Below are 25,234 nucleotides of genomic sequence, written 5' to 3'. Positions count from 1 at the left end.
GAATCCCACAGGTGAGACTTCCTGATCTGTGGACAGTATCTCACACAGAGTGTATGAAATGTAATGCTCTGTAGCTGTTTGCAAACTAGCAATAAAATGTCATGTAATCCAATTTAAATATGAAATGTAATTTGAGTTTATATTTAGCTCCTGAAATAACGCTTCAGTCAGACGAAGCTCGGGCACTTATCTGTGAAAGAAAGCAGTGAACTGCATTTCGATTGACAGCCGAAAGATGTGTCCGCAGGCAGCCGAATGTGGGAGGTGTTGTGTTTCCTGGCGGCCTCGCTGTGTTTTGTATGTGGAGCAGGATGTTGATACATTGCTGATGAATTAGATTGGGAAAAAGATGCAGAGGGTTATGCATCCAATTTGAATTTGTCATTCAAATGGTTAAATGCAAAGGAACTGTGAATGACTTGTGCTCACTTTATAAATGATATTTCAGTCATCAGACACTCATTGGGGATGCAAAAACTTTGTAGTAAGATTATTTAAATCAATAGCATGCATCATTTTACAAAGTAGCAGTGCTGTCTTCCTATACTGATCCCAGCCAGAGAGAGCATGTGAGCCCCAGCTGAATTTACATCAATTTACAAGGAGCTGTTCCCTTTCTGCTTGTGTTTCCATTTTATAACCCTTTATTCACAGGTCTCGCTGAGCATGCATGTTAACTCAGTACGGCACAAGACCCTGTTTTTGTCCAAGCAAGCCTTCCGACCACATCGAGTCTTGTTGCATCTGTCTGTGTGGTTGGTTGCAAGTCAGTGGCAATAACTGAGTCTCTTAAGTCAGATTCAAGTCATCTACCCCTATGTGAATCAGAGCAGATATCTCATACCTCACTTCTCTATGCACAGCTTTTACACTTCCGTCACTTCTCCACAGGGGGCGGTAACGTGCGTATAGAGAGTGTGAAGTTGGACTTCAAAGACAAAGCCCAAGCCAAGGTGGGTTCCATGGATAATGCTCATCACATGCCCCGTGGAGGCCACATCATGGTGAGTGTCAGCTCCATGCTCCAAATCCATGATTTAAAGGAAAACAAGTTTTTGAGAGATTGTCTTATCAGTCAGTTTAGATTTACACTCTCACAAACAACACCCTTAACTCTTACCTTCCTTTTCGGAGCGTAATTTGCTACACAAATCAAGGTGCGCAAAAATTTCAGTCATCATATTTTTACTTTGAACTGAAGCACTTTTTTAATTACATTATTTTATCCCGTATTTAGTCAGGCAGTCTAATTAAGATTATCTCTTTTCCCAAGAGACCTGAGAAAAACACACATTCAGCAAAACACAATCAGCGTAATAGAAATGGCTCAACCACACATTTATCAAGAAATTAAAACGAAAAAAGAATTTTGAAAAATGTCAGATCATTAAGCTTTAAATCGCTGACATGTAATATATAATAAACAGGCCAATCTATCAAAAACTTGTATTCCTTTATCTGCCTGTGAGGGTAGCAGTAAAGGTATAGTATTCGCCGCTATTAATAAGTAATGTAGAGGTTTATCTGAAACCCTTCTACCTGCTCATCGAGTATTCAGTAAGACCCTGAAGTCAACACAGGAGTAAGAATAAAAGCCTATGAGTAAAGTGTAGAAAAACTTTTACACTTCTCTGAAGTTTCACTTTGGATTTGTTCTGTTTGCAGTTATTGTAAAGCTGACTCCATGATATGGAAATAATATATTTCTTCCTCTCAATCCACGCCTCACGTCACACCACCTGTTTCCATCAGATTGAGAGCCACAGGCTGCTGTTTCGCGACCACGCCAAGGCACGAGTGGACCACGGAGCCGAGATCATCGTCCAGTCCCCGGGCATGTCCGGATCCATGTCTCCGCACCGCCACAGGGACAGCCAACTATCATCGTCCGGCAGTATCAACATGATGGATTCACCGCAGCTAACGACCCTGGCTGAGGATGTCACCGCAGCTCTGGCCAAGCAGGGTTTGTGAACACTGGATCTCTGCACCCTGGACATCCTCACCCCTTCAAACTTTTCTGTCCTCTCCTGCCACCCTGAGGCCATGTTCAGCTAAACCACAGCCTCTAAACATCCTCACTTCAAGATCCATCACTCTAAGTAGAGACTCGAATTAGGAGCTACTGTACTTTGGTCCTCTTTTTTCCTTTCCATTTTAAATCCAAATATGTGCTATTTCTGATTCATCTCGTTGGCCTCTCTCTTTTTGAATGATGTTGCATAGAATAGTTCATTCTGAGCACTGGTCCTAGATAAAGGGTAATAAACAAAGTGGGGACCAGGTATTGGCTTGACTGGTCCTGGATCAGTGTTGTGAGAAGCTACAGCCTTTTTTCTACTTTAAATAAGAAGTAAAGCGGCGAGCACACCATGCAGCACGTGTTGTTCTTGCTCCGTAAACGTGCATGGACGCCAAACCCCCTAATGAACCAAGCATCCTTACTGCGAGTCATTCTTGTCATCCAATATTTAATATATTTAACTAGTATATATAGAAATATGTATAAAAAATACAAGATATTTGCCATCTACATGTCCTAAAACATTTTAAAGGAAATGACAATATGGCTATAAAATATACTTGTAAAATTGCATTACTGCAAGAACTAGGTAATGTTATGACAAGCATGTATTAATTCTAATCTTAAAAGAGGCTATTTTGTAATCTAAGAAAGGATTTTAGTAAGTTATTTCCTCAACTATTGGTTAAAGATAAAACGAGTTCATGTTTTGTAGTTATTAGTTGTTTACAGTGTTATGCTTGGTGACAATGTCAGACAGCTGAATTGGTGTTGCTAAGGAATGCATCTCAGTCCTGTTGAAGAGCATCATACACTTGTACCTGCTCAGTAGTTCAATATAGACGCAAACTAAACACTGGAGCTCATTCCACAAAGCTGCCATTCAAAAACGGAAACAGCTTAAAGTATCTTGTCTTTACAGCTGCAGATATTCAGCTCACGTGAACCGGGCGGACATTTCAAACACAGGCTGCCGTTGCACTCATCAGGACTGTCTGGCGTCTGAACCCCAGAGGAAGACGCTACGCACGCGACCTGAGATTCAGCAGAAGACGCAGCTACTCCGAAAATCTGTCTGTGTGTGCGTTTGGTGCCGATCCAATGCCGTTTTACGACGTATGCTACCGTATCTGGATGTTTTGTTGCGATGTTTGGGAGAAGAAAGTGGAAAAAAAAAATTTTGAAAAATCCATTAAAAAGACGATTCATGAAGAAAAACAAAACGGCCGAGAGAACTCGGATCCTGTTTCATCTGTTAGGAAAAAGTGTTTGGGTGATCTAGTTTCTTTTTCAGACACCATTTGTGGTATATCGCGCCTCCTGCCTAATTACTGCCCCCACCTGAGACTGTTCGTTTGCTTCTGTGTTTTTTCTGCATACCCCATCTCCGTGTGTCCCCTCCCCAGCTCCTGCTCCACCTTACAGCAACTGTAAATGTATTTAAAAGGTCAAGTAGATGTACGCAGTTTTTCTCTTGTTGATATGACACCAATTACAATAATTAATGACAATAAAAAGGACAAAAAGTGGTACTGGAGTGCTGTCTTCTGTTCTGATTGCAAGACATGAAAGCAATTTGCTGTTTTGTTTAGAGTTAGAAGAGAAGAATAGGTAGCTTAGCATAACGACTGGAAACAGGGCAGACAGCTGACATCGCTCTAGCGAGCACAAAAAAAATGTTGTGTGCTAAGCTAATTGACTGCTAGCATTAGCTTCTGCAAAGCCAATTAGCTTGTTTCCTTTGATATGCATGTGGCTAAATTATTTATGCAGATGATTTGCATCAAAGAAATAGTCAAAAACTTGAAATTAAAATGGGAGTTTGTTAAAAGTTTATTGTGATAGGATACAATAAGTTAAGACCTAGGGATGGGTTGGATAGGTTTTAGTGGATACATTTTCATGGCCAGTCCTGGGCCAAATCAGTCACTTTGCTGGCAGACAGAGAGCCAGCCAGACAGCAAGTGACAGGGGAGGGATGGTCACCTTTATCCTACATTCCCCTCCATCACTGTTCCGCTGTAAATACCAGTGATGATAAAAAAAAAAAACCAATGAGACGAGTGGACTTGATGAGGAGAGAAACATCTCGTGGGAGATCAGGACGGCTTCCTGAACAGCATGAGGAGGAGGAGGGGAGAAAGCACCAGTTGGACAAAAGAGAAAACAAAAAGTGTAGAACAAAACAAAAAAAAAAAGGGTTCAGGAAATGACATCTCATAGTCCTTTGTTCCCCCTGCTTCCTCAGGTGGTACAGGAAACAGTGAGTGGATGTCGCGACACCATGGGGTCTGCACATATAAGATGGTCGCCACCACAGTGACAGGGTCCTTACACTGACATGATGTGCTTGACAAAGGCTGCAGATGAAGACCGGGGCAGCACAGAGAGAGGACAGAAGAGAGGGGGGAAAGTAGTTATAATTCAATATAGTAAAGTCTTAATTTTATTTGGTTTATGTTGCATATAAAATACTTTATATCCACCTTATTTAATTGACACCCCAACTGTCTCACAGATAACGGGGTGTTACCTGGGTTAACTACGCTAAGGTTATATATTGTATAAGATAAAACATAAATTGTGTAGGACAGTAAATATTATGTTGGCATTAATAGTAATAATGTTGTCATTTGTGGCTCACCCTCATAGTTGACACAGCCGTTCTCGTCCTCCTGTCCGGCCATGAGAGCATCAATCTCAACCTCAGTCATCTTCTCTCCTGTAGGGGGAGGCAGAGGGAAAGGGTTATTAATAATATGAACGCGCACATAGTGACACACATACTTAGTGATACATCAGTGCTCGACTCACCCAGTGTTGACAGAACAATACGCAGCTCAGCACCCATAACTGTGCCGTTGCCCTCCTTGTCAAAGACGCGCAGACCCTCAACGTAGTCGTCAAAGCCTGCCTTGTTTGGGCTGTTGATGATGGTCTGGAGCATGGGCAGGAAACCCTCGAACTCTACTCTCTTGGTGTTCATGTCTGCATGAAAGGAGACAGAAATTACAGTGTGCTTCTTCCAGCGGTAAACAAGCAAGGCAGACAAAACACCACCTCTCTACTACAGGCTCTACAGGGTTGAGAATCGAGCATGGTTACATTTTGTGACATTTTGGAAAGATACAACTTTCCAATTAGCAAAAGCAGGATTTTAAGTCTCCAACTTTAAATATCTTGTTTATTTGAATTAGAAATTTAAGCTGCTGCTAGTAATGACTAGTTTGCATGCTGCAGATCGTGCTTATTATATAGAAAATCATTAATTTCATCATCATCATTAACATAATTAGGGGTTGTGTGGATATCATGTAGTCTGCAGTAACCTTTCAGTCCCAAAGAGAGTTAAATTAGTTGTGAATACTTGCGCGTTTCAAATAATTCCTTTGCATAAAATGATCAAATTTGAATCTAACAAATGGCACAAAAATCCAAACATATCTGCCAAACTTTAAACTATATAACTATAACTACCAAACAATCTTATATTGAAATATAGACGTATTTCTTACCGTCAGCGGTGGGCATTCCAAGCAGCTTGGCCACCTCTTTGTTGGTGGGGTTCTGTCCCAGAGCGCGCATGATGTCAGCGATCTGGTTGTAAGCCACCTTGTTGTCACCCACCCTGTCGAACAGGCCAAAGGCCTCCCTGTAGTCTGCAGAGGGGAGAGAGGAGAGCACGCTTTAATGAATGAATGAATGAATGTTTGACAGGTATTAATCAGTGAGTGTACATATTTATGATATTGTATGTTGACATCGTGTAACAAAAACATTAAACGTTTTTTCAAGTGTATTTCTGTTTAAGTTTATTGTGATAAATGATAGAGTTGAATTACAACAATGGCTGTAATTTTACTTAATATATAATAGCAATTAAATTAAGGTGCAATAACTTGTCTTACAATTATTCATGGGTTTGTGTGATTTCTGTGATTTGAATATGTATTTATTTCACTGCAAAGTCATATCATTTTAGAGATCAAACTCTGCATCTTTATGGTTAATCAATGAAGCTTCTACTTCAGCATATATTTTACATTAATTTTATGTTACTGAGTTTTGTCGATTATTAAAAAACAGCATTTCCTACAGTATGTTTAAAATGCTTTTTACTATTTCACCAAGAGCAGCTGTGTCTTTTGCAGGTCTGCCAGCAGGTGGAGGCAGCTCCTCTACACAATGACAATTGAAATATGTAACAAGGGCAAGACATCTCCATAGGTTGAAGTATTGAAGTCTGAATGGAATGACTCCTGTCGAGCCTCGTCACCCCTCGTACTATTTCTATCACAGCTGTCTCCTCTCTCTCTCTCTCTCTATCAGGGCTCTTTTAAAAGACCACCTTGGAATTGACAAACATAGCTGAGAATATGAGCCCCCTCCTTTTAAAGGCAAGGCCCTCTGTAGGGGAGCTGAGTCGAGGTTGGGAATGCTGACTGCAGTGTAACAAGCAGCCGGACCGAAGACAGGTCTTAGGTGGCGTCCAATCCAATCAGAAGAGACCAGCAGGCCTTTTCTTTCTTCTAACACTATTCTATTCTTCTTAACACCTATCTGTAATCCCAGAAAAAAGCTGCTGAATACTTTTACGCTATATAAATATGAAGGCACCTGGTCTAGAGACACGTCAAAATATGCCACAAAAAAAGCAGAGAACATCTCCATTTGATTTTAGGACAAAAGGATTGGCTGAGTGTCACTCTGCCTTGCAGCAATTAAACAAAGCTCTGTACATCTGTGGCCTCCAGGTTAACAGGCGACATCATCTAAAAGCTTTTTCACCTAGGGACAGCTATTTATGATAATTAGTACAATCAGCTTGTGGTTGTTTTAAAACTTTTAAATTAAATCCTGCAGTATTTAGCATTTACTTTTACAACACTACTGTATTACTTGCAAAATGTCGCATTGACAACGGAGACATATCACTAAAAGGCCATTTACCATAGAAACTGTTATTTTGTCTCAAACATCTCTATGTTGTGCACTCTTTCTATGTCATATAATTTTATTCTGATTCAACTGTGATGCTTTAAACACACTTGTTTTTGTCTTGGCACATTTTAAAGTTTATTTAAAATGCACTGGATGCTTGTTTTTACAGAGCCTCAGGATCAAGTCACCGTGCATGCAGGATGACATTGAGTTCATCTTTATCAATGTAACAGAGTACAGTTTAGCTGGACTACATACAGTACGTGAATGAGGATTGGGTTTTTGTACCAAATAAATAGAGTAGAACTGAAGTGAATCTTTTAGGGAATGCCAAAGCACTCAATCTATTTTACTCTCAAACCTATTAGTGTCTTGCAAAGTGATTACATTGGTGGCTGTACTGACTGTGCAGACAGTGGTACCAGGGATCCTTAACAGAAATGTGGGTCAGGTTTTATGGTCTGTATGTGAGTGTCACATGGTTGCAAAGGTGAAATGAGGTGTACTTACCCTCAATCTGGTCTGGGCTGAATTCAATCTAGAAACCAACACAAAGCAGCCGTTTTAGTTACCAACAATACACATGCACATGACATTTATCCAACAACACAACCCTTTTATTAAATCATAACTCAACATTCCCGCCGTATCCAGTCTAATTAATTGGGTCTACACGGGGATTAAATGTTTGTCTTTGCCAAAATTAGCTTCACATGCTGGCACCCGATCTGTGGAGGTCCATCTTTAGCTACATTAACATGTCCACATTTGGTGTCACCCTGCAGTGCCTTCAAACATTAGTCACCCCTCTGCGAGTCCAATCCAAACAGCCAGGGGGCGTGGTCTAAGACACTGCGCTCTCCATGGTTCTAATCTGTCTCCTCAGGCCTCTGACTGTGGTCATCCAAACCTACAGCTGTTCTGCTGAATCACTGCGAATCACTGTGTCCTCTCAGGGATGCTAATATAAATGTGTAAACTCTGGTTCAGATATTTTGCACTCTGTCATTTATTTCTGAAAATGTGTATTAGTAGACTTTGACTACAACCACCAACACCTCAAAGCGTGTATCTAGGATATGATGCATGTGCAGTTAGGCTGCAATTGCACTGTAAGATTGACAACTATGATCAAACTAGTCCACTTTTTTTCTTAAGGTGTCCCTCCTTAAAATTAAAAAAAAAATTAAAAACATTTCTTGTTTCTGTTGGGCTCCCTTACGATCCGCTAAAGTCGGTTTAAATCTGTAAAACAACTCTGAGTGTGAATGGCAAAGTCAAATCCCAGCTCGTCCTGAGCAGCCATCATCCAATCTCCATCCCTCCCCACAGCAGAGCTCGTGCTTTCACGGTCATTGTACCTTGACGGCGGACAGGTCGATAGCGGGGGCTGCGGGAGCAGGAGCTGGTTCTGGTGCTGCTGCTGCTGGTGCTGGTGCAGGTTCTGCCTTCTTGGCGGGAGCCTTAGGATCCTTCTTGGGTGCCATTTCAGCTGATAGTAGATCTACTTCGACCCTGAAGCACAGACAATTCCCGGTTCGGGTGACAACACAATGAGTGTAGCACAGAGTGGAGGGGACTCGGAGCAAGAAATCACCGTTTGGGCGTATATATATGAGGCTATTTTTCCGCTTGACCCCCGTCAACGCTGTCCCCGTGTAAGGATTGGATAGCTCATGGGAGGGGTGTGTGTGTTTGGAGGGGTGCTCTCTAAACTTGGAATATATGGCTCCGGGCCAGAGAGTGTTTTACCATATATCTATAATCAAGAACGAAAACACTGAAACGATGTGAAAGGTTACCTCGGGCCGTGCCATTTCCTGTGGACCGAAAGTTCCACTTTTACGCACAGCGTTGCGCACCTTTACGCACAATCTAAACTCATCTGGGACACATTCTGGGCTATTTAACAATGGATAAACCTATATATTAACTGTAAACAAAAAAAATGAACAAAGCTACACCCATTTTGTGCCCTACATAAAATTGACAAATTACACTCTGATAGGCGACTAGCTGCTCAAGAAAAACGGCCCTTTAAAGACTAAACTGAGCATTGAGAAAGAGAGGGCGTTTTGGTATGAAGTGATGAGAAGATCAGGTGTGGAATTGCATAACATCTTACTCCGGTAAACATCATCCTCTGCCAGGTAGAAGTTTATGTTTCATTGATGGTCAGAACTAAGATACTGCTAAGAAGTTGAGGAAAGTTTCCAAGAAATGAAGGCGTTTGTCGTCATGTGCTCTGAGCACTGAAGTATCAGTTTTTAATTTAGCGTATAGTTTGATGATTCCTAATCAATTCTCTATCATTTAAGCCAGAACCTCAGGAGTCAAGTCTTGCAGAGTCAAGTTGACATTTTAGGCAAAAGTGGAAATGATGTCAAAATGTCAATGCATTTTTTGCGTCATCATAATAAGATGTTTTTTAATTACCTTGATACTACTAATATGAATGTCCCTCGTCTCTTAATGCAGCTCTGCTTAATTCATCAATGACTGCTTACATCAGTCTCTCAACTCTTATTTCACTGGTTCCATAATACATAGAAGCATCAGATAATATATACAAAGAAGTCGGTCTTTGGTAACGTGTAGGCATACACAAAGTAGCATATACGAGGGATAATGTTTGAGTGTTGCTTAGCAACAGCCTATCTCAGTCAAGTTGCAGAAACACTTGTGTTGAGTGTTGAGTCTTGTGAATCATTTAATAAACAAAACACAATAATGTTGTTGCTTATTACTTTTCACTACAGTTACATGCCAACTGCAGAACTGTTATATAAAAGCAATACTACACTCGAGGTTGTGTTGTTCTACTAAATATCAGTGTATAACTTAATCACAGTCGTTCTGATATTCAGTATAACAGCACTCCCTCTTGTGTGATATTGCTTCAGTCAAACAGCTTGGAAAAAGCAACAGATCAGGCTTGTTCAGAAAGCAGGCTGTAGGTTGACAGGTGGTGGAAGTGTTGCCTTTCAGATCGTATAATGAGCCATTGTTTATTTCTAGTCACTGACAATGTATGTTGGGTAAAGCAGCACCTGTGTTCAATTTTGGGCTCCCCCTCGGCGGGGGGGAAATGTCAGCACAACTCCTGGGGAGGATTTGACGTAAAAGAACAGGGAGATGGAGACCTAGTGGAGCTTTCAGCTGCTGATGCCAGTAACCCAGACAAGGCTAAGAGTGCAAATTCTGTCTCCTTAATTCTTGTCTATATCTGTCTCCCGGTGCCAGCGGTGCAGCCCTGCCCCCCCCAACCACCATGACAGGGGCCCAGTGACGAAGGACCTGCATAACTTCCAGCACCCCACAGCCCCCCTCCCAGCCCCCACTTGCTTTCACTGACCCCATCTCCATGAGGGCAAGCCAGAGAAAGCCTCAGTCCCTCAGCTGTCATCTGGGCTCACCCGAGGCACCCCACGGCACCTTCTCTGACTCTGTCTTCCCCTCACTCCCTCCCCCTATAGAAACTCTGCCCCCTCCTTGCACCTGTGCAGCAGTCCAGTCTGAGCACCACTATAGAATCTCAATGGTTTCCACAGCATGCTAGAGCTGGGCTTTATTTAAACAGGATCTCTTTGAAAACAGGTTCAAGTTTACTTTACAATCAATTGTAACTTGTTTTATTTTACACAGCGCTGAGTTTCATGTAAAGTTATGCTATTGTTATTTCACTCAAACTGGGTCAGTGTACCATACTTTACCTGCTACTGTCTCTGTAACTGCAGTGCCAGTTACAAGTTTGCATAAAAAAACAACAAAAAGAACATTTCAGTCTACAAGTCTGCTCTGTGCATTTGCTCCAACAGCCTGAACAAACCAGCCCCTAAATACATTATAGTGTACTGTTACTGAGGCATTGGTCCTATCACATTAGCTAAGATATACAATCTTCTCCCTCTGGATAAACATGTAACCCTTTACTTGTTCACCATCAGTGTCCAGCTCCTCTGGGGAAGCCATACTGGGGATGTGAGGTCAGATCTTCTAAATGGGGGGGAGGGGTCTCTACTCTACAGGAAAAGGTGAAGAAGTGACACATGCCATGTGAAGATCAGTTTCAGAAAAACACCCTAGAAGCATCTGCATAGTTGAAAATGTGTAAATCATAGGGACACGTTTCTGCAGCACTTCCAGAAACGTTTCCTCAAAAAGACACTTTTGTTAAAATGTGTGGAGTTTTTTACTTGTAGCCACTTCAACACAATTGTTGGCATTATATTAAATCCTGTGTGTCTGGCCTTAGCCTCTATACAAACTATAGTGAAGACAGAGACATCAGTAATTACACTGTGTCTTTGTTTTTTAGCAGCATAAAAGCTGATTCTCACCATGCAGTGATCTGGGGTCGTAGTTTATGGCCTTTCATAAACCCCAGCTGAAAATTTGACTCCACTCATCGGCCGTGTAATGAGGGTGTTGTAGATGGCACTTTTACGCAAGACACTCCTGTGTAAATACAACAGAACATATGAGTGAGGGCCTACAGTCATGTTGACAGCTCGGTTTGGTAGCCCTGCTGCTGTGTGTAAAGAGGGGTTTGAACCAAGTGCTAAGGTCAGTATGCTAACATGTTAACCTAATGCTAACACAAAGTGAATGCTAATACGCTGACGTTTAGCAAATCTTCAAAACCAGAGGGTGGAGAGGAAACAGAAAAAACACAGAACATATCAGAAGTTCTTTAAAGTCATTACATTGTATATACATAGTATATGATGAATATTGCATGTCCATATTCAATTTTGCGCCAATCCATCAAAAACATGTTTTTTAAGGATAAATTAAATTTTAAGTGCTGGTAGTGTACAAACAACAGTCTGAGGATCATTAGGGTCAATTTCAGGTTCACTCTTTGGGCATCATTGATATATTTACCTTGTTTTATGGCACTTTGTCCAATAGTTTTAAAGCATTTTTTTTTAATTCCCATATGGGGTAGACAGTAGCTCAGTCCCTAGGGACTTGGCTTTGGAACCAAACGGTGGCCAGTTCAAGTCCCGGTAAGGCTAAAACATGGAAATTGGGGCTGGCAACTAGAGAGATGCTGTGTCATTTCCTGAGCACTGACAAAGTGTCCTTTAGCAAGGCACGAACCCCCCCACTGCTCAGGGCGCATGTCCATTTGCAGCCCCCTCACTCTGACATCTCTCCATTAATCCTGACTTTTAGAATCCCTTGACTTTTTCTGTGGCGTCGACAGAGGAAGAAGAAAAAAAAGATAGACTTTATTAATCCTCGAGGAGAAATTCAATGTTTTCACACAATGTTATCATTACAAATATGCTAAACACACAGGCCCGAAATGCAGGGATGCACAAACAGGATTCTATGGACATGCATTAATCCTTTAGGGATCATCATTTTTCTTCAAATTAAAGTCAGTTCATTAATTAGTAGTTAAGATATTTAAGTGTGGATCAAAATGTTGGCCCGACATTAGCTACTCCTAAAGAAGTGTTAATGTATGCACCTTATACACCTTATTGCCATATGTCATTGTACAATGCACATCTACATCTAGTATGAATTAAACTTAATGAAAAAAACATGGCTATAGTTCAACCCAGTAATGCTGCACTTAGGCTCAATGAAAGGGGCACAATAAGTATTAAAGCCTAGTGCTCTTACTGAACACTGACTACAATGCATGTTAAGTTATGCAAGTGGATACTTAGCATGTCTTCTTCCGCCCTCAAACAATAGCGATCTATAAATATCCTAGTTAGGGCCAGGACCGTGAATGACAGCTGTCAGAGCTATTGATATTTTTTTGCTTGACCTGCTCTCCTTCTTTGGAAGTCTGCCCTTCCAGTTGGCCGTCACCTGCTCTTTATGTGAGGTATTTTAGCTGCTTTTGATTCAACCAGTCATACCTGATTTGTTCTAAGAGTGACTAAACCAAGGTTACTGTAGATATTAAAAGTAATTTCGTATCCTTACAGCCCCAAATACAGAACTTTTGTACTTATTCAGCTTGTATCTTGTCACTTAGCTATGTTTCTAACATTATGATACATATAATACTGAGTCTAATTGAAGTATTAGTGATGACTTTAGCATAATTGGAATTTGTAAGCATCAGCAAAACGGCAATGGAGCACAAAAATGAACAGAACAAATGGGGTGCATTTAAACAAAACACTATTATTAGCAGGCTGCTTTGTTTTATTGAAACCGTTTCACCTAATTTGCATGAGCATTCTGCTCACACAAAGAAATATTGCAGCGCAGAGAGGGATGCTGCAGGCTACACGATCTCACACAGGGATGAGAAATATGTTAATGAAATAAAGCAAAGCGTGGTAAACTTGCTGGATTTTATCAGCTAGGAAACAGAAGCTTTCTTGGATTGTGTCTCTTCAGATTGAAGAACAGATTTTGGGGCGAACTACTACACTTGGATCTATTTTTTCTTTAACGCTTTGAATGTATCCTCGGGGCACAAGCAAGGGATATCACCTCCAGGTTTGCTTCAGGACAGGCACTATAACTGTCAGTGTGACTTGAAGCACTTATGCCTGCTTTGCAGTAATCTCTTTGCAGTATTTATAATTTGAATCCTGGTGTGAACTCAGAAAAAATGCTATTCATGTTCCCACTACCGGGGCGGAAACTTCAAACTGCGCAATTAAGATTCTGTTAGAGAGAAATTACGGCGGGACAGTTTTAAAGACACAGCGCCTGCCCTAACCTTGGAGTCCCCCTGTGCTAAGAATGATTAATGAAATGTGAAGAACATGAGCTTGAGAAAAGAAGACGTGCGATGAGTGCAGTGCGGTTCAAGATTCCGAAGATGGCGGATGCTCCCAGGTCACTGGCATTCTGCCACAGTGGGGAGCTGAAGCTTCAGGAGGGTCGCTAAAGGGAAGGAAATGACAGGGAGCAATCGGTGGACTTCCTTTGCCACCAAACATGCAGCAGAGGTCACACAGTCCGCCATCTGTGATGACTAGAGAGTAGATTCTGGATCTGTCCAGCCCCCTCCTCCCTCCTGTCCCCCCCCTCACCTCTCCTTTGAACGCTTCCTTCCCTGCCCTCCAACCATGCCAAAAGGAATGAGGCTGTAACTGAGCCCGGGGGCACAGATGGAGCCTATTTATAGCCCCCACAGAGAGGTGTGAAGTTTCTTGGGATTTCTAAGAGCGGGGCCATGGCTCCTTAAGGGGGCTGATGCACCCCCTGTGGCCTGCATGCTCTCTTTCCCTCTCTCGCTCTCTCTAAAGCCCTCCGCTGGCCACACAGGAATTAGCTGGGGGCAGGCTAAACAAAGCTACTCGCTGCCCTTTTTTATTGGGGACACTGCATCACTACAGAGGAAGGGAATCCGATACGGGCCTGAAGGGACAGTCAGTCTCCTCCTTTAAATGCAGCCGATGACTTGGTCTTCCTTTTACGCTCTCTGGGCTGTCACAGACATGACAATCACACTGTCTTAATGCCATGATGCCATCGCCCAAAACAAGAGTGGTGACGCTGGGTGCGGGTCTTCTTCTAACCTGACAAGCACATACTGTAACACTGAAGGAGGATGGACGCAAAGCACAGATCTAAAGATGGTGATAATAGTAGTCATGGCAACCCCATGACAGTTATTCTGAGTGAGGCAACAATTTGATGGATGACACAGCTGAAACACTTAACAACAAAACTTCTGTAATTTTAGACTGAACACCACAATTCCTGAGGGTCACTTGAAGATATAAAGAGCTGGTTAGTACTACTACAACTAGTACTACTAATACATGTGTTAAGTCCTTCCCTAATGTATAATTAGACAAAAAAAATCTGGTTAAAAAAAGTTATAAAGTTGGAAAACATTGCTCCGGACTTTAAATGTCTGCGTAAGCTTCCTGCCACCGAATATTGAAGGTTGAAAATGCATTTCTCATCCGTCACCGTGCTGTAAACCAAACAGACCTCCCAGGTCATACGTCCCCGGAGTCAAAACTAAGCGTTGCTAGAAAGCCTGAAGTCTGCTCCAATCCTTCACTTTTTTAAATTGAGGGTCAAACTTCAGCTTACGGATGCATTTTCCTTTAATTGAATTAGGTACGACTCATTCAAATCTTGAACTGCACTATAACCGCACCATAAATCCAAGTCTCCTGTGTAATCTGTTTTATGTAAAGCACTTTGAATTGCCTTGATGTTGAACTACGCTGAATTCAGCCCGCCAAACTGGTTAATCAGCCTAATCCTGCACTGAACAAACATCACCATAAAACCTTGAAACAACAATCCATTCTTTCTGTCATCTCAGGGCCAAGACTGCGCTTGGAAACCTGGCAGAGAGAGCGATGAGGAAGCCTGCCGGTCTATTCGCGTCCTCTCTTAAGCTCTGTCTCAATCTGAAACTCACACTTGAAACCGCAGACAATGTGGGTTCCCTCCACCGAGGACAGACGCTGGAGCTCATTAGGCCGCGCCCCAGCCAATCAGTGGAGGAATTCAGACGACGACTAATCACGGCCCTCCCCGAAACACAAGGCCATACAGTACATCGCACAGGCGTCTCATGTTCTCCCAATCATCACCTAGAACTTTCCATTGTATGAGATTCGGTCTTATTGACAGTGAGCAGCAAGTGCAGCACTCTGAGAGCATGACTATTCTAAAATAGAAACAGTCAGCAGGGAAAAGAAAAGGAAATTGTTTTGAAAAATCTCATTTGATTGACAGCTAAAATAAGATGTTTATGGAGTTTATGACAGTGCAAGTAGAAGCCTGGGAAGATAGTGTGGCAATATTATGTGATATTGCTTTATTGAATTGTATCTGCACCGGCTAACAATCTTTTACTTATCAAGAAAGCTTCATATGTTATGTTTGAGTATTAATAATTATATTACACAGTTTGAAAGTTTTCAATGTGTGGTAATTAACTCTATTTTGCAGACGTGAGAAAGTAAGCTGAGTGTTTTCTACACTAAAACTCTACTATTTTTGCATATTTTACAAAGTAAATGTTGATTTCATATACAAATATTTGGTTTTATTCCATGGTTTTCATGATAGATTAACAAAAGAAATCCAGACAACTTGAAATGAGATTATTGTTATTACCCTTAATGGAGACAAGGAACCAGGAAGAAATATTAGCGTGTTTCAGGGTCTGTGTTCTTGAGCCAAATGAGGAAAAGATATCAGAGAATATGACAAAATGAATAATTTGATGTAAGATGTAAGATATCACCCTTCAGTTCATATGAATGGGCCACCTTGAATGTGCAACACTCACTTGTGAATGTATATTTTCCACTGCCTCTATGTACATAATTTACCTTATCATGTATATACCTAGAAAATGTACATAAATTTCAAATACCCTTATTATCTTTATTTTAATTGTTTCATTAAGGCTTCCTTATTTATCTATTATTATACTTTATATCTAATATTTACCCTTTCTAATGGAGCCTCCCAGCATAAGAATTTCACACAGTTGTACTTGTATAACCGGAGTGACTATTAACATCTTGAATCTTCTTATCCTAGCATGGATGAATTCTAGTCAGGCTCCAACCAACTATCAGATTTGCATTTCTTTCAATTGTCTTCCATTAAGGTATAAAGTGACATTAGAAGTTGAATGTTATCAGATGTACACTGTAAAACAATTGGTCATTAGTCACTTGTTTATTGTCAGTTTAACTAGAAGTGAGTGTAAATGTTGTGATAATTCAATATTTTGTGTTTATGTCATCTCAACTAATGTAAAGTTTTCCTCCTTAAAAAATGATTGATTAAATTCAATTGAAATTAAGAATGTGAGTCTAAAGGATACATTATTATAAAGTTGTCTGGAATACAAATATGTTATTACTTCATAAAATTAAGTTAATTTTACATGAAATGGTTACACAGTGCAGTGGTTAGTTAGTGCTATTGTCTCACAGCTACAAGATATCTGGTTCACATCCCAGTTCGGCCATTAATGAAATTAAAGACTGTGTTGACAAATGAACTAAATGAGAAACTCAATTGTCATTCAAAGCTGAGCAAACTAACGGGTTACAAGTACAAGTTACTTTAACTAGCAAAGTTTATTTGTTTTGAATCAATACGAATTTATTACAATTTTTCTTATCATATTCCATCCATCCATTATCATTATCGCTTATCCTGTTCAGGGTCGCAGGGGGCGGAATGTTCACAGGTATGGAAACTTCACTCACTGTAGTGATTGTTTTTGTCACGTTTCCTCTCACAGTTCGTCCTCCACTCTGCTAATCCGGAACAGATCGTCTGCAGGATCCGTATTTGTCAACAGAGCTGTCAATCATCATTTTGACAGCATAAGTAACTAACTAAAAATAATAATAACACTTGGATGTAAATCAGCATGATAACAACTAGCTATAATGACAGAAACCATGTATGAGAAAAATGTATTTGGTGTGTATTTAGATTTTATAGTTTGACTCATGTTCCACCTGTTAACATGGAGGAGGCAGGCTTTACGACCTATACTGCAGCCAGTCAGCAGGAGGCGCTTGAAATGTTTTGGCTTCACTTTTAGGGACCAGTCGTGTCGTCCATCTATATATACAGTCTTTGGTACAAACATGTTTGTTTGTTTTTTTACAGTGTACTATGTAGTCATAGAAAGCTCGAAAAAAGTCTAACAAATGCATGTCATGGACAGGACTGTGAATTAATAAAGCCATATACGAGTGAGTCATCATTATGATCAACCTGGTTAAACAGCCTGGACTTTATTGTAAATCCGTTACTGTTTTAGCAACACCAATAGTTTAACTTTCCTTACTAAACTCATGTGGATTTTTTGGTTCATCATAACTGCTGCTAATGTTGTTGGACACTGAGGGACAGCGCCGGCTCCTCAGCTCTTTTGTTGCAATATGAGTAATAGTAGTGTGGAGAGTAAATATCTTGTGGTGTAAATAACAACATATGCTGTAGGCCTACTCTAATGCATCACTTCCTACATAACACCAGAATATATGTGTGGCCTACATAAAGATTTTAGTGTCGGTGTCATGTGAACTGTGAAGCTGTTATAGCTTCTACCGCACACTGGCAGCTAAATGATACTGTGGGCCTCTCACTTGCTACTATAACTCATGTATATGGAGCAGCACTGTCACCTACGCATGAAGTGTGCTACTACAACAGTCTGAAAATCCCTCTGAATTTTTCTATCAAACCTTACCACTGGATGTCACCAGTGCTCCACAGATCTACTGCACAACAGGCTCAGACTAAATGTGGCAGAAGGGAGAACATGATCTGTGGTTCACAAGGGTGGTAGTTTAGCCAAATGCGCAGGACCTAAAAAGTTAAACCAAAGTAGGCTTACAGTTTACCAACACCAGACACTAATGACACTTATAGATACATGTATAGTAGGTAATGAACTTTAACCTAAGCATAAAATGCTGCAACTGTACCTGTTCACATTTTTAAAGCGAAATAGTACATATTAAATATATATAATTTTTTAATAACCTTCACAAAGTTACATGGAAGGCATATTATATTGTTCTGATTACATTTTTTTTGTAGTGTGGAGGTATTTCCTGATCCACACAGGTCCTATTACTCACACCCACTTTGTTCAGACTGCTGAACCCAGCAGAGTGGCAGTCAGGCAGCCTTCTCCACAGAGGACCAGTCTTGCAGAGATCAGCAAATACACAGACCCCTCTAATCCCACCACCATGCAGCCTGGCCGTGGTCACTTTCCCTTTTTTTTTTGCGAGCAACTGGCCTCAAAGAAAGGCTTTAAAGAGTTTGTTGCACTGAAAGCACTATACACTGGTTTGCTGGACGCAGGTGAATTGATTCTCAGTCAGCATGCATTTCCTTTAACTTCCTGTTAACAGTTCCTAAATGCTGTTTGTCTAATCAGTAGTTGTCAAGTTGTCAATGCAGCACTTCTTAATTTCGTAGAATCAATATAGAAACAGAAAGAGAGACAGTTGTTTAAAATAAAGGTGAATGCGAAGCTACTTTACAAAGGATATTTTAAGTTGCAAGCTGGCCTATGTAATAATGCTCAAACACACCACACAACAACAACAACAACAACAACAAAAAACGAAAAAAGGACTAAAATATGCAAACTTAAGTAACACCATGACGATTAAGCTATAGAACTATTCATTTTGAGGTTGACAATTTCATACATCAGAAAGAGTTACATTTCTTATTTCACCCTTTTAATTAAAGTGTATTCATTTTAAACATATGTTGATTCCAGGTTCATCCCTTTAAGTTAACCAAAAAAGTAGGCGTTTTCCCAAAGACCAATCTAAACGCTGGCGCTTAATGCGTTGTGAAAAACAACGCCTGGAAGGCCAATCCCGATCAACGTTTCAAGCGCCGAGTTGAAGTGTCTGTAAGCACACGAGGGACAACCCTAACCCATTCATTCAACTGTCTACATTTACTCGTAGTTGTAAAGTTAGCTATTTATCAGACAGTGTATTTTATTGTATGGGTTTTTTTTAACGGGCAACTTTGCATCCACTTCTGTGCGTCTTTACTAAAGTAGGCTAATATGACAAAAATCCTGCTCGCTTGCAGCGTTGTCAAATCTCTGAGACATGGATGTGTGTTTGGCAGACGAGTTGGGAACACGTCGGCATGGCTAAGACATCAAACTACAAAACTTTTTAGTGTGAAGGTAAGAAAACGACGTACAACTGGAAACACTTGTTGTCACTGGTAAATACAGAAAGTTAACTTTTTCTACATTTCATCGAAAGCAGCACTACCATTTGAGTGCTAACGTCGCAACATGCCTCTCGACTTCCACAGAAGTCCACAGAAAAATCTAAAACGTATGAAATGTCTTGCCTTTACATCTATGCTCAAACACTTATAAGGTTATTGCAACCCCTTTTCAAAAACAGCAGGACCCACTCCTATATTCGGCATAGGTTAAACATAACGAACAGTTCTAATTTTAACATAATTTAAAGCTGAGCTATAGTTTACTGTTGCTGTTTAAACGCTCCTGAATTAGAAACACTGCATGGTGGAAGGCAGGTGAAAGAGCAGCGCTAACCAGTTGATACAAGTTGGAACTGTAATGAAATCTTTTCTGTCTGGAAAACTGTGTTTACCCCGAATTGGGCTAACTTTAATTCATTGAATCATAGTCAGTAATTTGCTTTCAGTATGTGCTTTCAGTGCTGTAAGTTTCCTGATTTTGGAACGCCATTCGTACCCGGACGTAGAAATGAAACCGTATACCCATCAATTCTCAACAATGTAACAAATAACAAGTATGTGCTGTTAGATGGTGATAGTTTCAGACTGACGTCTCTCATGATAGCATAAAGCTGCTGTGCATCTTATGTCTTAACCTCTGGGATAGTTGCATCATATCTGAAGAACGCCCTGATTGCAACATCTCACTTTCTCTGCATCTGACTTCCATAGAAAAGCCCTTACATTTTGTGGTCATACTTGTGGATAGTAAGGTTTCGGTTTCCTTTTTTCTTTTTTTTTGCAGGATGGAACTAACTCAACATTGAGCCTGAAATTCATGGCCTCCATGCATTGTATACATCAAGACTATTTTTTGTAACATTTCCGTGAAATCCATTGCTTCATGGGGTTGTTTGGGTCACACTATTTCTTTATTCATTTATTTATCTCTCTTACTCTCCCCCTCTCTCTCTTTCTCTCAATCTCTTTCCCACTCTCTCTCTCTCTCACTCTCTCTCTCACACACACAGACACACACACAGACACACACACACACGCACACACACACACACACACACGCACACACACGGAACAGAAGAACAGATTTGTCTGTCTCAGCATTCACAGAACAAATTCACATCGGCCTGCAGTTTCAACATGAAGTCCCACAGGCTCACTAGAAGTTTTGTCTTTGGTCTGTCCAAACTCGCCCCATAAAAAGAGAATTCATTATTCTTAGGAGAGATTTTGCTCTTCATCTGTCTTCTCTCTTTTAACTTCCAGGCCCAGACGGCCCACCTGGTCTTAGAGGATGGCACCAGGATGAAAGGGTTTTCCTTTGGGCATGATGTCTCTGTAGCTGGGGAACTAGTCTTCAATACCGGCTTGGTGGGGTAAGCAGGAGACATGCTGACATAAGTCAAACTACGTTAGATCTTAGACAAAATAAAACCCTTGAACAAGTGCAGGTCATATTTGAGAATACCAAAATATCAACCTTGTTTTGGCTTGACAACTTTCCACTAAAGTGTGTTCATTTGTCAATTTTCCGAGGGCCATGAGCTGACAGCATGAAGATTTGCTTTGTCACAGCATCACAATAATCGCATAATTGTCCTGCTATTTCCCTTCTTTAGGTATCCTGAGGCACTGACTGACCCAAGTTACAGAGGTCAGATCCTGACCCTGACGTACCCTATTGTAGGAAACTATGGGGTACCAAACACCCAGGAGCTGGACGAGCTGGGCCTACGAAAAAATGTGGAGTCAGACCGCATCCAGGTATGAAACTCGGCGATGGGTTCCAGGCTTTGTGGTGGCCTCAGCACTGTAATGTGTTCACTACAATCCCCCCTTTGTTAGTTTAACACCACTGTAATTTTGACACTTGTGTCAAAGTCTCAACAAAAGTAAAGACAGACGGTTACGCTTAACCCTTTACGCACGGCTTGGCAATGCACACTTGCACTAGGCTTGTTCTTGTGTGTAGAGGCCACTATTGGGGACTAATTTTGTGAAATGGGGAAGATATTTATTTCTGGCACTTAACCAACTGTTTCCTTAGCAATTTACTAGCAAGTTTGTTTTGAACCCCATTATCTCTCTTGTATGTGTAGCAAATCAAACAGCCTTCCTTAATTGGTCATAAGTTCTAGTATCCACCTAGGCCTGTCTCAGTATAGTCATCCAGTATCCCAGCACCACAGGATGTTTTGTCACCTAAAGGTTTGTCAATCAGCAGTCAGTTGGTCAATCCAAGATCTGGTAAAGTACCAGCAGCAACTGCTTCTGTTCCTGCTTACCATGAGTTCCTTCTCTGTCGTTGAGCTGGTTAGTAAGATTGAGAATTTTAGAAGCTCTTTCACTCAACCAACCATCCTCAGTGAAGGAAAGTGCTTCTATGTGTACAGCTGTTTGCAGTGTCTTCTTCTTCTTGAAGAAGCAAAGAACCCACCTAGCCACTGTTATCTTCAAGATTTGACTGCCTGTCCAAAGATGGTTTTCCCAGACCTATGGGGAAGCACAACGGATGATATAAGGCCTCAGTTGGCACTTAATGCAGGACATGCCTCTCTACAAAATTTGTCCTATTACTCCCAAGCCAGACAGCTGAAGTCCAGAGACTGTAGGCCAAAGATCATGACTGAGATATTCAAAACGTACCTACTGAACTCCTGCAAGACCAATTGAGTAAAAGCCCAACTCAGCCTCTCACGGAGCTAAATCTCACCAAACATCAATGTAAGGGCCATCACTCTCAAACGTCTTCTGTGATTTATCAGAGTACACCTATGGGTAAATGGACCACCTACTTGGTCCTCAAGGCAGAGTTCGTTTGTGAGAGGCACAGAATATTCAGCAGATTTGGGCAGTTTGTGTGGACCTGGGATTCAAGATCTGATGGACCACCAATCATGTGTATGTGGTTTAGAAAGAACCCAGTAGATGCCATCGCCTTAGAAATGATACTGTCTGACCTACAAGACAAGACGGAGATGAGAAGTTTGCATTCTGTGGCCTCATGTCAACAATCACTGCTGGAGAGATCCCAGACATTTTATACTGTTTTCTGAACTTTTAACCACCAACAATGAAAATGTATCAAAATACGTAGAGCCTTTTTAGTATACGTTTTTTATGGCTGGTATTGTGCTTTGATTCTTTTAGGTATCTGGTCTTCTGGTTCAAGACTATAGCCATGAGTACAGCCACTGGAACTCTGTCAAGTCTTTGGGACAGTGGCTACATGAAGAGAAGGTGAGGATTGAAATGTCTAAATCTCTGGTGTAATCTCAGAAAAAAGGAGAGTAGGACTCTGCTGCTGGTGAGTTTTCACATTTTACTTTCTACTTCAAAGGTTCCTGCACTGTTCGGAATAGACACCAGAATGCTGACCAAGGTTATCAGAGACAAGGTAGTGTAACTACAAAGGTCTGAACTGCTACATCTGTTAGAAATTGATTCGTTGATCACTCACTTTATTATTTTGCATGTGATTTCTCCTCAGGGCACAGTGTTGGGGAAAATTGAATTTGATGGGCAGCCTGTTGAGATATCCGACCCCAACGAGACAAACCTGATAGCAGAGGTCTCCACCAAGGTAACGGCTGCTAACGGTTATATTTACCATCCCCTAACAGTCGTTTTTCCTGTTACACTAGAACGACTAGTTAAAATAAATATAGTAGTGTTTGTTAGCGCTAACAGTTTTTTTTGCTTCCCAGGAAACCCAAGTGTTTGGAAAAGGAAACCCAATAAAAGTGGTGGCTGTCGACTGTGGCATTAAACACAACATCATCCGCTTGCTGGTCAAGGTGAGCATACATGCAGAGGGGGTAAAAAAAAGAACATCCTTGCTGGTGAATGTGCATCAATGTCTTCATGATAAAGCCCAAATGACCTTCTCTGCTAGAAAATGAGTCGATGTCATGTCACTTATATTCTCCAACCTGACCTGGTGAATATGAAACAGCACAGATACATCTAATGAGCTCCAGAAATGTAAAAAAAAAAACCTTTGTGTGTCATTCATCCAGAAGAGAAAGTGAGCTGCTTTTTTGTTTGTGCTTCTGTTTACGGTTGGTTGTTGATATTAACATGTAATTGTTTGTAACAATGAGTCAAGAAAAGCAGCCTGCAGCAGTCTGCTTTGTCTCTTTATAACATCTCTTTTTCTTCCTCTTTTTGCTTCTTAATGGTCTGTTGGTTTATTGGGCTGTCCGTCTGAACCTTCTCATTTCTTAAATAATTGGTAAAATAAGTAAGAGGTAAATAGAATTTGAAAGTGTGATATTTTACGTCCTGGTGAAAGTTATGGTAATGTTGCTTTTTTATAGTGGGTTTGTAGAACAAAAAAGAAAGCTAAATATACTCTAATTGTGTGATGGATACTGATATCAGTGTTATTGTTGGAGAAATCTGGAGTCTTCATACTTTAGCAAACACTTTGTATTTAGTGAATGTGTTCAGAATTTGTCTACAGAGCACGGGTCACCTCTGAAACCGCATTCATTATGAAATGGGCTTATATTATGTCATCTACAATAGCAACACATGTAACCGCTATATCTACAACTAGAAGCATACACTCTGAACTGTTCCCAATTTTCTAATCTAACTCTTTACATACTATTTTGGGTGATTTAACATTTACATAACCATCGTTAAGCAATACCATAAGATTACAGCAGAACTGTTTAAACTCTGTGTGTATCTGTGTGCAGAGAGGTGCAGAGGTCCACCTTGTTCCCTGGGATCAGGACTTAATGAGTCTAGAGTACGACGGCCTATTCATCTCCAATGGACCAGGAGATCCTTCTCTGGCCAAGACACTCGTCAACAATGTCCAAAAGGTAGGACCTGGTGATGTTTAATTATTTCGACTTTCAGAGGAATTAGATAACGAGTAGTTATTTACAGTGCTGAATGTTTCAATCAATGTATTCCATTTTGCTACCAAGACTCAGATAGAATATTAGACCAACAGGCAATATCTTCTAGGGGTAAAACAGGTCGCTAAACTCACGGTTAAGATCGTTTTGAGTCTCGGATGGAATACATTTTCGGATCGGAATTAGATCTGTAGTTGTGTTTCTACAAGTGTGCTGTATATTACAAAAACAAGTTTTTCACATAGTAGTATGGCTACATTTAACACATAACATGCACACCGTTCATTGAGAGGGTTTGTGTGTATCTTGCTTAACTGCTTCACCTGGAGCATGTGTTGTGTGAGTCATGGCAAAGCAACAAACCGTGAGCTTTTTTGGGGGGATTATGTCTTCAGTTTTTTGACCCAGCGCAGCGATATGACATGGAGTTTATGTAGCATAATATATACAAGTTAACATACACACATTATAAAGTTACGAACGTTTGAGTGTTATTACAAGCATCCACCGGCTGGTACTTTCATATATAATAATATACTAATGATATAATATACACGGACAAGGTAAGAAGGTAAGTAGAAACGTGGAAGCCCTGTTTGATACAGAGCAGACAGTGTGCAGTGAAAACAAAGACCTCACATAGAAATATTAAAAGCGACTGGCATGTAATGTTTTTCTTTTGCGAATG

At 40.8% G+C, this 25,234-nt stretch overlaps 3 protein-coding genes across 9 annotated transcripts in view; 2 read left to right on the top strand and 1 right to left on the bottom strand.

Annotated features, from left to right (window-relative positions):
• Positions 1-3,552, top strand: part of map2 (microtubule-associated protein 2) — a 99,415-nt gene extending 95,863 nt beyond the window's left edge. For 6 of the 7 annotated variants that reach the window (XM_069662637.1, XM_069662636.1, XM_069662635.1 and 3 more), the window contains 2 exons: positions 892-1,004; positions 1,753-3,552. In XM_069662637.1, the coding sequence (XP_069518738.1) occupies positions 892-1,004; positions 1,753-1,974 (335 nt within the window). In that variant the 3' untranslated portion in view covers positions 1,975-3,552. The remainder of the gene's footprint in view (positions 1-891; positions 1,005-1,752) is intronic. The other variant, XM_069662634.1, reaches the window with a different exon arrangement.
• Positions 3,553-3,832: 280 nt separating this feature from the next.
• Positions 3,833-8,536, bottom strand: myl1 (myosin, light chain 1, alkali; skeletal, fast). Its single transcript, XM_069662641.1, has 6 exons — positions 8,326-8,536; positions 7,475-7,502; positions 5,539-5,682; positions 4,838-5,011; positions 4,668-4,745; positions 3,833-4,383 (listed from the first exon to the last, which is right to left on the bottom strand). Exons 1-6 carry the CDS (start codon positions 8,449-8,451, stop codon positions 4,355-4,357), a joined length of 579 nt encoding a protein of 192 aa, XP_069518742.1. The 5' UTR covers positions 8,452-8,536; the 3' UTR covers positions 3,833-4,354.
• A 10,963-nt stretch (positions 8,537-19,499) lies between these two features.
• Positions 19,500-25,234, top strand: part of cps1 (carbamoyl-phosphate synthase 1, mitochondrial) — a 57,018-nt gene continuing 51,283 nt past the window's right edge. The window contains exons 1-8 of the mRNA XM_069662703.1: positions 19,500-19,625; positions 20,939-21,048; positions 21,292-21,436; positions 22,823-22,912; positions 23,013-23,069; positions 23,163-23,255; positions 23,380-23,469; positions 24,379-24,507. Of these exons, the coding sequence (XP_069518804.1) occupies positions 19,500-19,625; positions 20,939-21,048; positions 21,292-21,436; positions 22,823-22,912; positions 23,013-23,069; positions 23,163-23,255; positions 23,380-23,469; positions 24,379-24,507 (840 nt within the window). The remainder of the gene's footprint in view (positions 19,626-20,938; positions 21,049-21,291; positions 21,437-22,822; positions 22,913-23,012; positions 23,070-23,162; positions 23,256-23,379; positions 23,470-24,378; positions 24,508-25,234) is intronic.

The sequence above is a fragment of the Semicossyphus pulcher genome, unplaced genomic scaffold (assembly GCF_022749685.1).
Source record: "Semicossyphus pulcher isolate SPU_LCO1_2020_fin unplaced genomic scaffold, fSemPul1.0.p SCAF_15, whole genome shotgun sequence".
NCBI lineage: Eukaryota > Metazoa > Chordata > Actinopteri > Labriformes > Labridae > Semicossyphus > Semicossyphus pulcher.
The sequence above is the reverse complement of the archived record's forward strand: the minus strand, read 5'-3'. Positions and strand labels throughout refer to the sequence as shown.